The sequence below is a fragment of the Sinocyclocheilus rhinocerous genome, unplaced genomic scaffold, assembly GCF_001515625.1.
Source record: "Sinocyclocheilus rhinocerous isolate Xijiao unplaced genomic scaffold, SAMN03320098_v1.1 scaffold4751, whole genome shotgun sequence".
NCBI lineage: Eukaryota > Metazoa > Chordata > Actinopteri > Cypriniformes > Cyprinidae > Sinocyclocheilus > Sinocyclocheilus rhinocerous.
Window position 1 is genome coordinate 47,894 of NW_015626091.1, and position 11,446 is coordinate 59,339.

General features: G+C 50.2%; 1 protein-coding gene across 1 annotated transcript in view; it reads left to right on the forward strand.

Annotated features, from left to right (window-relative positions):
* The window catches only part of LOC107710764 (lysine-specific demethylase 5A-like), a 14,686-nt gene extending 3,532 nt beyond the window's left edge, over positions 1 to 11,154 (forward strand). The window contains 24 exon segments of the mRNA XM_016515616.1: positions 606 to 776; positions 852 to 995; positions 1,115 to 1,172; positions 1,258 to 1,352; positions 2,862 to 3,020; positions 3,108 to 3,227; positions 4,306 to 4,464; positions 4,661 to 4,842; positions 4,920 to 5,082; positions 5,258 to 5,377; positions 5,483 to 5,677; positions 5,773 to 5,954; positions 6,335 to 6,459; positions 6,532 to 6,682; positions 6,783 to 6,903; positions 6,989 to 7,344; positions 7,469 to 7,607; positions 7,850 to 8,029; positions 8,588 to 9,292; positions 9,362 to 9,393; positions 9,395 to 9,558; positions 9,634 to 9,881; positions 9,961 to 10,389; positions 10,484 to 11,154. Coding sequence (XP_016371102.1) covers positions 606 to 776; positions 852 to 995; positions 1,115 to 1,172; positions 1,258 to 1,352; positions 2,862 to 3,020; positions 3,108 to 3,227; positions 4,306 to 4,464; positions 4,661 to 4,842; positions 4,920 to 5,082; positions 5,258 to 5,377; positions 5,483 to 5,677; positions 5,773 to 5,954; positions 6,335 to 6,459; positions 6,532 to 6,682; positions 6,783 to 6,903; positions 6,989 to 7,344; positions 7,469 to 7,607; positions 7,850 to 8,029; positions 8,588 to 9,292; positions 9,362 to 9,393; positions 9,395 to 9,558; positions 9,634 to 9,881; positions 9,961 to 10,389; positions 10,484 to 10,711 — 4,626 coding nt within the window. The 3' untranslated portion in view covers positions 10,712 to 11,154.
* Positions 11,155 to 11,446: the final 292 nt, after the last annotated feature.

Sequence of the window (11,446 nt, forward strand, 5' to 3'; positions counted from 1 at the left end):
TGAAAGAAAAAAATTTATACTTTTATTCAGCAAGGATTGTGTGAAATTGATAAAAAGTGACAGTACAGACTTATATTGTTACAAAAGGTTTCTATTTTAAATAAATGCTGTTCTTTTTAACTTTATATTCTTCTGTGAATCCTGAAAAATAAAATGTATCCTGTAACAACTGTGTTCAACATTGATAATAATCAGAAATGTTTCTTGAGCAGCAAATCAGCATATTAGAATGATTTCTGAAGATCATGTGACACTGAAGACTGGAGTAATGATGCTGAAAATACAGCTTTGATCACAGAAATAAATTACAGTTTAACAGAGATTCACATGGAAAACAGCAGTTTTACATTGTAATAATATTTCACTGATTTTACTGTATTTGTGATCAAATAAATGCAGCCTTGATGAGCAGAAGAGACTCTTACCAAACCCAAGCTTTTGAACTTTGTGTTTTATTGTTTTTATTAAGGCTGTTACTACATTGAACATTTGTGTGTAAATACGTTATTTAATGATACAACACAGTAAAATCTAACACAGGATGAGCAAATGCTGCGCTGAAGAGGGAACGGCACACGTCTGATCTCTTCTCTGTGTTCTGGCAGCTGGTGTCTGCAGAAGGAGGTTTTGAGGTGGTCTGTAAGGAGAAACGCTGGTCCAGGATCAGCAGTCGCATGGGTTTTCCAGCCGGGAAAGGTGTGGGGTCACTGCTGCGCTCTCACTTCGAGCGGATCCTGTATCCGTATGAGCTCTTCCAGACCGGAGTGACGCTGACCGTGAGTCTGACTCCTGCAGCTGCTGTGATGACGTGTGTCTCGTGTCACTCCTGACGTGTGTGTGTGTGTGTGTAGAGCATTCACAGGCTTTACCCAGAAGCCCCTGACACCGAGGATGTGGATGAAGGCATTGGAGGTGGAGAGGAAGAGGGCGCAGATGAGGATGAAGAGAAGGAGAGCCGAGCGGAGAGACGTTCCCCTCGACGGCTCAAGGACGAGGTTAGTTTCTCTGTCAGGCCTCATACAGACACTCTTCTTTGAATAGAAAGCTCAAAAGAACAGCATGTATTTGAATGTGTCCTCTGAGCCTGTGCTGATGTGATGTTTGTGTGTCTCAGAGAGAAAACACGGAGCCCAAAGCCGTGCAGGTGTTCAGATTAGACATCATGGCAGCAGGTGAGAAGTTCAGCGGTTCAGTAGCAGACAGCAGTGCTGTTCAGCAGACAGCGTCGTGTGAGACTGTGTGTGTGTGTGTGTCCAGATGACGAGGGCTTCCTCAGGAAACAGAAGCACATGAGGGCTCAGGCGTTTGCTTTTAAAATGCGTCCGCGCAAGGAGGTGCTGGAGGTCAATTATGTGAGTATGAAGTTTGTGTGTCATAATGCATTATAAATGTGTTCCTGTGCTTGAGCTTTTACATTGTTCAGTACAAACTGCACTAAAAGGCCTGTTATACTTCTGTATCTGACCTGCGGCGCAGCCTCTCTGCTGTTTACACTTAAAGATCTGCATTAATGTGTCTCCGTCATTCGAATACAGGGACAAACTGTAACCAGGAGACACCTTTAAGTCAACATCTCTGTCCAGAATGTTTGTGTGGAATCAGAAGCTTCCAGCAATCAGACCCATTACACTCATTCCCAATGGATCCGTTTCCTTAACATGAACACTATTTTATTAACATCACAATGGCTGACTTGATGTCCAAGAATTGCTGGGGAAATTATCTAGATTTTTTGGAGACAAACTAGTGATGTGATTTTTGGCTCATTTCCACTAACCCGTCTTGTCAGATAACCCATGCAATGTGAGACACTTTGGATAAAAGCGTCTGCCAGATACATACGTAATGAGATTCATCAGCAGAGCCGTTACAGTCATGAATGCAGCTCTTCATTCATCACCTTTCTAAGATTCTGTGTCCAGTACATTTTTTTTACACTTTTCACAACACGCATCATTTCATAATTCGTTAATGTTCATAATATATTCATGCTTTACAGTCACATCTAGCAGATTACAGCTGGATGATAATAAAATTACATTGTGCAAGGATATAAACAATCATGCAGCTGAGATCCAGTTTTTGACAATACAGATTCAGTCTCCTAACTTGTCAAATTTGTCAGGTCTGGAGCAAATATAGAGCTGAGAGTCATCTGCATAAACAGTGAAAACTAATGCCATGCTTCGTGATGATATCCCCTAAGAGGAGCTTGTACAAGGAGAAGAGTAAAGGACCTAATACTGAGCCCTGTGGCACTCCACGCTTTAGTATTTCAGAGTCAGCAGTTCATCATTTCAAAACACATCTTTAGACTCAGCGCTCTTTTCTGTTCTGAAGTTTTTGAGCAACCCAGGTGGGAAAAAAAGTACACTTCCATAATGTACTTAAAGTGCTCTATTTTCGCGCACTAATTTTGTACTTAATATATTAAAAATCTGTCTTTAGTACTTCTTAAGAACATCTAATTGTACTCAACTGTGCTTTTTTGAGATACCATGTATATGAACTAAAATGTGCATTTAACAAATTATCGCTGTATTAAAAAAATTTATTTCGTTACCACCTGTAGTAAATTTTCATACAAAGATGGGTTCAAGTGGTACCTAAATACATTTTTTAAATACATTTTTAGCACAGTTGAGTACACTTGGATGTTCTTAAGATTATCTTAAGTACTACTAAAGACGGATTTTTAATATATTAAGTACAAAATTAGTGCGCAAAAATAGAGCACTTTAAGTACATTATGGAAGTGTACTTTTTTCACCTGGGAAAACACGTGTGTTCTGTGTGTTTTAGATCTAAAACACTCTGATTCTTTAATCGCTAGTAGTGGACTCTGTGTGTGTGACTGACAGATCGACCTGTACATGTGCATGGCGTGTGGGCGGGGCGACGAGGAGGACCGCCTCCTGCTGTGTGACGGCTGTGATGACAGCTACCACACCTTCTGCCTGATCCCGCCGCTGCAGGACGTGCCCAAAGGAGACTGGCGCTGCCCCAAGTGTGTGGCGGAGGTACGGCCGCCCTCACAGCTCAGTACACACACACACACATGCTGTAACGAATGCTCCTCTGTGATGCACTGATCTCCCGTCACACAGGAGTGCAGCAAGCCTCGCGAGGCGTTCGGCTTCGAGCAGGCCGTGCGCGAGTACACGCTCCAGAGCTTCGGTGAGATGGCCGACCACTTCAAGTCTGATTACTTCAACATGCCTGTTCACGTAAGTGCCTGGTAAAGAGCGTCTACACCAGGGTGGCCGCGGGTCCTTAAAAAGGTCTTAAAATGTCTTAAATTCAGATTCAGTAGGTCTTAAATATTTTTGGTCACATTACCACAAACATTTCTCCAGTCTAACGGACCCAGTGAGTGTCCATCAAGAGTACATTCCCCCCCTGCTGTAGTTACTGCGTCATCAGAGAGAATTGCGGTTACAGAACACAGTCGAACACCAGCTCGCTGTCCAGCCTCCGAACTACTTTAAATGGGTTCATGCACGTTTACTGAAAAATGGCTTGAGAATTGTACTTATAATTACTTACTAATAGCCTGATTAAAACTTAAGTGACAAAAAATAATCACGCATCAAAACGCGCGAATGATTCTTCTGATTTTATTACATTCAGCTTAAACAGCGATTGATAATTGATAGTGTATTTCTATTATCAATGTCGCTGTAACAACGTTCGTAGTCACGGGAAGGGTACCGGCGAACGTTCAAAGAAAACTTTAATAATAAAATAAACACAGAATAGCGCGATAGCCCCTCACGGACGACTGCCGCGCACAAACAGAACCAAAGCACAAAATAAAGTCCAGGCCTGGTCCTCTCTCGTCTTTCACTGTCATAATTCCTCCTTTTATCCTTCCGGAGCTCCACCGTGGGACTCGAGACCGGTGAGTGGCGCAGGTGTCGCTCATTATCAATTACTCCACCGGCCCCGCTCCGTTCCCACTGCTCTCGGCCCCACCACACTCGTCACAGTCGCGCTGTTGAGGCTCGTGCTGCCTGTCTCTGTGAGAGACTTTCATGGAGAAATCAAATCAAATGAGCGTAACGACACGCATAAAGAAACTCACAGAACAAACATTATGTAATATAATGTGTATTTCCATCACAGGTTTGGTCTTAAATTTCACATAAGGTGGTATTAAAAAGGTCTTAAAAAGTTTTAAATTTAACTTGTTCATATCTGTAGACACCCTGTACACGCTTCTCAAGAGTTAAAGCAGAGTTCTGGGTTCAGAGTGCAGCGCTAACACATGTAAACATGCTGAGTGTGTGTGTGTGTGTGTGTCAGATGGTGCCCACGGAGCTGGTGGAGAAGGAGTTCTGGCGTCTGGTCAGCAGCATCGAGGAGGACGTGATCGTGGAGTACGGCGCTGATATCAGCTCCAAAGACATGGGCAGCGGATTCCCAGTGCGAGACGGCAAGAGAAAACTCATCGGCGACGAGGATGTAAGATGCTTCATTTCATACAGCTGCATCTCACACTAGTGCATGAAGAAATTTCATTTATTCATGTTATACACGCACACATATATGTGTGTGTTTCCTCTATTTCTCTTGTGATTCTGTGGTGAGATATGACCATAGACGGGTCTTCCTGATTCTCACGCGAGTGTCGATTTCACTGGTGATGTCGTGTGCGCAGGAGTACGCGAGCTCGGGCTGGAACCTGAACAACATGCCGGTGCTGGAGCAGTCGGTGCTGACGCACATCAGCGGGGACATCAGCGGCATGAAGGTGCCCTGGCTGTACGTGGGCATGTGCTTCTCGTCCTTCTGCTGGCACATCGAGGACCACTGGAGCTACTCCATCAACTACCTGCACTGGTGAGTCCTGCGCACTCGTGCTGATGTTCAGCGCCTGAGACACTGAGACGAGTGACGTGTATGTGTCTGTTGATCAGGGGCGAGCCCAAGACCTGGTACGGCGTTCCAGCACACGCCGCCGAGCAGCTGGAGTCCGTCATGAAGAAAGTGGCTCCGGAGCTCTTCGACTCTCAGCCGGACCTCCTGCATCAGCTGGTCACCCTGATGAACCCCAACCTCCTCATGGAGCACGGCGTCCCGGTACGGCCTCCTCTGCATCTGCCCTGCATTCTGCTGCTCACCGGCAAACCAGCTTAACACTTGCTTAAGAAATGAACAGTGAGATGAGATATTTCACCCCTGGCAGCAGCATTTTAGGACAGTGTTATTGACAGATATTCCTCAGCAGTCACTGACAGGCCTCATTATCATGCAGGTGTACCGGACCAATCAGTGCGCGGGAGAGTTTGTCGTCACCTTCCCAAGAGCCTATCACAGCGGCTTCAATCAAGGCTACAACTTTGCTGAGGCAGTCAACTTCTGCACTGCAGACTGGGTGCGTCCTCTAGAGCCACAGTGAATCTTCAGCAGGTCTTCAGCGTGTGGTTTGCTGTGTTTGTATGTAGATGTGTGTGATGACATATACGTGTGTGTTGTGCAGCTGCCCATCGGGAGGCAGTGTGTGGCGCATTACCGGCGTCTGCAGCGCTACTGCGTCTTCTCCCATGAGGAGATGGTGTGTAAGATGGCGGCCGATCCGGAGAGTCTGGACGTGGAGCTGGCGGCGGCTGTGGTCCGAGAGCTCGGAGACATGATCGAGGAGGAGAGCCGACTGAGAGCAGCTGTGCAGGAGACGGTGAGAGAGACCCGGCCTCACATGGCACCAGCATCTCACTGCCGCGAGCATTTCACCAATCTACTTAAATGATTGTGACTCCTCCCGTCCTGCAGGGGGTGCTGTGCTCGGAGCAGGAGGTGTTTGAGCTGGTGCCTGATGACGAGCGGCAGTGCTGGAAGTGCAAGACCACCTGCTTCCTGTCTGCGCTCACCTGCAGCTGCAGCCCGCAGCGTCTGGTGTGTCTGCATCACGCAGCCGAGCTCTGCAGCTGCGCAGCCAGCAACAAGTGCCTGCGGTACGCCTGCTCTTCTTCTCCACACACCTGCGCCGCTCCCTCTCACTCACAGGATTGGTTCACTTCCAGAATGAAAAATCTGTCATCATTTATTCACCCTCCACTTGTTGATATGGAAGTCAATGGTGCTCATCAGCTGTTCGGATACCAACATTTTTCAGAATACCTTCTTTTGTGTTCAACAGAAGAAAGAAACTCATGCAGGTTTGGAGCAAGTGGAGGGTGAGTAAATGATGACAGGATTTTTATTCTGGAAGTGAACTACTCTTTACACATCGCTGTATCACTCGATTCTTTCAGTGATGGCCTGATGTGCTGATTAACGTGTCAGACTGGTTAAGCTAAACTATAAGGCCTAGTTTTATTACCGTGTGCTTCAGGTTCAGGTACGATCAGGACGAGTTTCCTGCCATGCTCTACGGGGTGAAGTCACGCGCGCAGTCTTACGACACCTGGGCCAAGAGGGTCACGGAGACGCTGGCGGCCGATAACAAGAGCAAGAGAGGTCAGACACGACTCTGAGTGGCCACTTTAGTCCACATCTGCGGGTTATAAAGGGGTGGCTCTGCTTCCACAGATCTGATCGAGCTGAAGGTGCTGCTGGAGGACGCAGAGGACAGGAAGTACCCCGAGAACAGCCTGCTGCGCAGCCTGAGAGACACGGTGAAGGAGGCCGAGACCTGCTCGTCTGTGGCGCAGCTGCTGCTCAGCCAGAAGCAGAGGCACAGGTCAGTTACTGCTGAACGCTGACTAGTGTGATATGTGTGTGTGTGTGTGTGTCATCACTCAGCCCTAGTGTGTGTGTGTGTGTGTGTGTGTGTGAAGAAGAGAGCGTCCCGAGAGCAGCGCACAGAAAGCTGGCAGCAAGCTGACGGTGGAGGAGCTGAAGGTGTTTGTGGAGCAGCTGTACCGCCTGCCCTGCATCATCAGCCAGGCCCGACACGTCAGGGTGAGTCCACGAGCCTCCGCAGCCGTCTGAGCTCTGATATATGGTCTGACGTGTGCCCTCCTGTGTGTGTGTGTGTGTGCCGCAGGAGCTGCTGGAGAGCGTGCAGGACTTCCACGAGCGGGCGCAGGCGGCGCTGGCCGACGAGACTCCGGACTCCGGGAAGCTGCAGGCGCTGCTGGAGCTGGGCTCGGGGCTGGAGCTGGAGCTGCCGGAGCTGCCGAGGCTCAAGCAGGAGCTGCAGCAGGCGCGCTGGCTAGACGAGGTGCGGCTGACGCTGATGGAGCCGCAGCGCCTCACGCTGGAGCTGATGAAGCGGCAGATCGACTCGGGCGTGGGCCTGCCGCCCCATCACGCCGTGGAGAAGGCCATGGCCGAGCTGCAGGAGCTGCTGACGCTGTCCGAGCACTGGGAGGAGCGGGCGCGCGCCTGCCTGCAGGCCAGGTGACCTCCAGACGCGCTCAGTCTCTGAGATAACGTTCCAGCAAACACATTAATGACTGTATAGTGCAGTACTTGGGTTGTTGTGAAACTCATTCTCAGTATGACACATGTAAACTCTCTGCAGACCTCGCCACAGTCTGCTGACGCTGGAAAGCATCGTGATGGAGGCCAAGAATATCCCAGCGTACCTGCCCAATGTTCTGGCCCTCAGAGACGCCCTGCACAAAGCCAAAGAGTGGACGGCCAAAGTGGAGGCCATTCAGGTGACTGCGTGTTTCACAGGCAACTGGAGGTTTAGAGTAAACACAAGACATGCAGACTTAAGGGTCATGTGACTCTTTGAGATGATGTTTGAACAGCGCATGCTAGTTCAGAGATGTTTCTATAAAGATCAAGGGCATGAATGCTGTGGAAGAGATTATCATTGTTACTATCTCATCAATGTTGATTCAGCTTTATCAGTTGTAGCACGTCATGTGACCCATGTCTTGATCTCCATGAGCAGAACGGCAGTAACTACGCCTACCTGGAGCAGCTGGAGGGTCTGTTAGCGAGAGGACGCTCCGTCCCCGTCAGATTAGAGGCTCTGCCGCAGGTGGAGTCACAGGTGGCTTCTGCTAGAGCCTGGAGAGAGAGAACCGCCCGCACCTTCCTGAAGAAGAACTCCACCTACACCCTGCTGCAGGTGACAGACGAACACACACACCTCTTACAGCAGGTTTTACACAATGACACATTAGTGCAACTCTGGCAACTCTGGCCCTTGAACACACCTGAACAAGCTAATCAAGGTGTTCAGGATCACTAGAAAGTTACTGGCAGGTGAGTTTGATCAAGGTTGGAGCTGAACTCTGCAGGAAAGTGGATCTCGAGGGAGAACCCCTGCACTAGTGGAATATGTAGGAGAAAATTATGTGCAATTATTTGGTTTAGTGCCCAAAATTTTGACCAGTATTTTTATGGATATAAATGTCTTCATGACATACTTGGTTTCTGGACTGCTAAACATGATGTCCTCTGTATTTTTTTGTCTCGTTTTCCAGTACATATAGCTAAATATTCTTAAATCAAGATGCATTTACTTGAGAAGCAAAGTGGCTTAAGAAAACAAGTCTTGTTTTCTGAGAAATTGATCAAAATGACATGAGTTTATGCTGAAAACAAGAACAAGTATCAGCCAGTGAGTTCAGGACAGTCCGCTGCTGAGTGAACCGGAGACTCATTCGGGCTGGATCTCTTGCAGGTGCTCAGTCCGCGTGTGGACATCGGCGTGTACGGCAGCAGCAAGAGCAAGCGCAAGCGTGTCAAAGAGCTGCTGGAGAAGGAGCGCGGCCTGGAGCTGGACGCTCTGAGCGACCTGGAGGACAGTGTGGAGGACACGCGTGACCCCGCCGCCGTCGTGGCCGCCTTCAAAGCCAGAGAGTGGCAGGAGCTGGAGGCCATCCACTCGCTCCGCGCCGCTAACCTGGCCAAGATGGCCCTGGTGGAGCGCATCGAGGAGGTGAAGTTCTGTCTGTGCCGTAAGACAGCCAGCGGCTTCATGCTGCAGTGCGAGCTGTGCAGGGACTGGTTCCACGGAGCCTGCGTGCCGCTGCCCAAAGCCGGCTCGCAGAAGAAGCTGGTGTCCGGCAGCAAAGAGAGCAAGTTCCTGTGTCCGCTGTGCCAGCGCTCGCGGCGGCCGCGGCTGGAGACCATCCTGTCCCTGCTGGTGTCGCTGCAGAAGCTGCCGGTGCGGCTGCCCGAGGGAGAGGCGCTGCAGTGTCTGACCGAGAGAGCCATGGGCTGGCAGGACCGCGCTCGACAGGCCCTGGCCACCGACGAGCTCTCCTCCGCCCTGGCCAAGCTCTCCGTGCTCAGCCAGCGCATGGTGGAGCTCGCCGCGCGAGAGAAGACCGAGAAGATCATCAACGCTGAGCTGCAGAAGGCGGCCGCCAACCCCGACCTGCAGGCACGTGACTCCACACCATCACGTCTGATTATAGCAGTGCTCCACGACTAACTTCTGTTTCACTCTCAGGGCCACATCCAGACCTTTCAGCAGGCCGGTTTCACGTCTCACCTCACTCGTCTTGTCCGTCTCGCCTCACTCGTCTTGTCCGTCTCGCCTCACTCTTCTTGTCCCTCTCGCCTCACTCTTCTTGTCCGTCTCGCCTCACTCTTCTTGTCCGTCTCACCTCACTCTTCTTGTCCGTCTCACCTCACTCGTCTTTCACCGTCAGCACCGTCTATCGCGGCAAGCCTAATATCTATATTCAGAAGGGTCCAGTACCGCAGCATCTATCACCTGATCTAGCCTGATCTCCGTTCCCTCCTCAGATCCGGTGGCGCCGCGCAAGCAGCCCAGGAAGACGCCGCTGGTGCCGCGCAGCCTGGAGCCTCCGGTGCTGGAGCTCTCGCCGGCGGCCAAGGCCCAGCTGGAGGAGCTGATGATGGAGGGAGACCTGCTGGAGGTGTCTCTGGACGAGACGCAGCACATCTGGAGGATCCTGCAGGCCACACACCCGCCCTCAGAAGACAAGTTCCTGCAGGTCATGGAGGTGAGATACGCTGTCACTGTGCATGCACGTGTTTCTTGTGTCCACGCACTGACCTCTTTAAGCTGCTGTGCTCCCGCAGCCTGAGGACGCTTCGCTGGACAAACACGTCAAGCTGAAGCTGAAGGACGTGGAGAGGAAGAGGAAGAGGAAGCTGGAGCGAGCCGAGCAGCAGCTGCTTCTGGCCGGCGGCGGCGTGCAGGGACGATCCAAGTCCAAAGACATCAAACGGGTTCTGGAGCTCAAGCCCAAGAAGAAGAAGCTGAAGCTGAACCCGGACAAGTCCCGCGAGCTGAAGCAGCTGGCCAAGCGTCTCGCTAAAGAGGAGAAGGAGCGCAAGAGGAAGGAGAAGGCGGTGGCCAAGGCCGAGTTTCCCAAGGAGGGCCTGGAGAAGAAGAGCCGGAAGATTCTGGACATTCCCTCCAAGTATGACTGGTCTGGAGCGGAGGACTCCAACGACGAGAACGCCGTCTGCGCCGCCAAGAACTGCCAGCGGCCGTGCAAGGATAAGGTGAGTGATGGTCTGCTGGAGTCTGAACAAGACCGCTGTGACTGGTGTCTGACAGAGTCTCATTTACTGTGTGTCTGCTTTCCTCTGGGTTCAGGTGGACTGGGTCCAGTGTGACGGCGGCTGTGACGAGTGGTTTCATCAGGTGTGTGTGGGTGTGTCGTGTGAGATGGCTGAGAATGAAGACTACATCTGCTCGGCCTGCTCGCATAAAGCCGCCGTGGCTGTTACAGTGGGAGCAGAGACTGTGGTGATGTCCTCGCCGGTGTGCAGTGGCCCGTCTGTCCCAGCGCTGCCCCTGACCGACCCTCGGGAGAGCAGTTAACCTCACAAACACACTCCTGTCAAACGCGGCACGGGAAACCAGCTGCTACATCAGCACAGAATACATCACTTCCTGTTTCTGATAGATGTAGCTCATTATTATTGTAGTCCTGGAGGAGCCCCTGATCCGTATCAAGACTGAATGAACATGGTTCGGGGAAATCTCTGCTTTTCAGTTCCTAAACTAACTAACCCACGTCCACAGTTGATCTGCTGCGTCACCATGAGATCCTGCAGCAGTGAACTTCCTGTTCAGACCGAGTCTCTGCCCTCAGCATACGGAGGACAGTGAATCTATTTATTATGTAAAAGGATTTTAAGCAGTTCATGATGGGAAGTTTTTTTTCTCAACTTTTGTCAAATAAAGATGATTGATGATGATGATATATGTCAAGTTTGTGTCTGATTGTGAATGTCACTGCTAATAAAGCATTCTCTTCTGTGTAATAGTTCACAAGAAATTAATAATTTGAGCCTGTGAGAAACTTGAGTGCTGTGACATAACATGTTAACAATAATGTTCCATGACACACACACATACACACTCTCTCACACACTCACACACATGCACTCACACACACACTCTCACTCACACACACACTCAAACACACACACACACGCACTCTCTCACACACACTCACACATTCTCACACGCTCACGCACTAGCACGCGCACACACGCTCACACTCACACATTCTCACACACACTCACAAGTGAAATCGCACTCTCACACGCT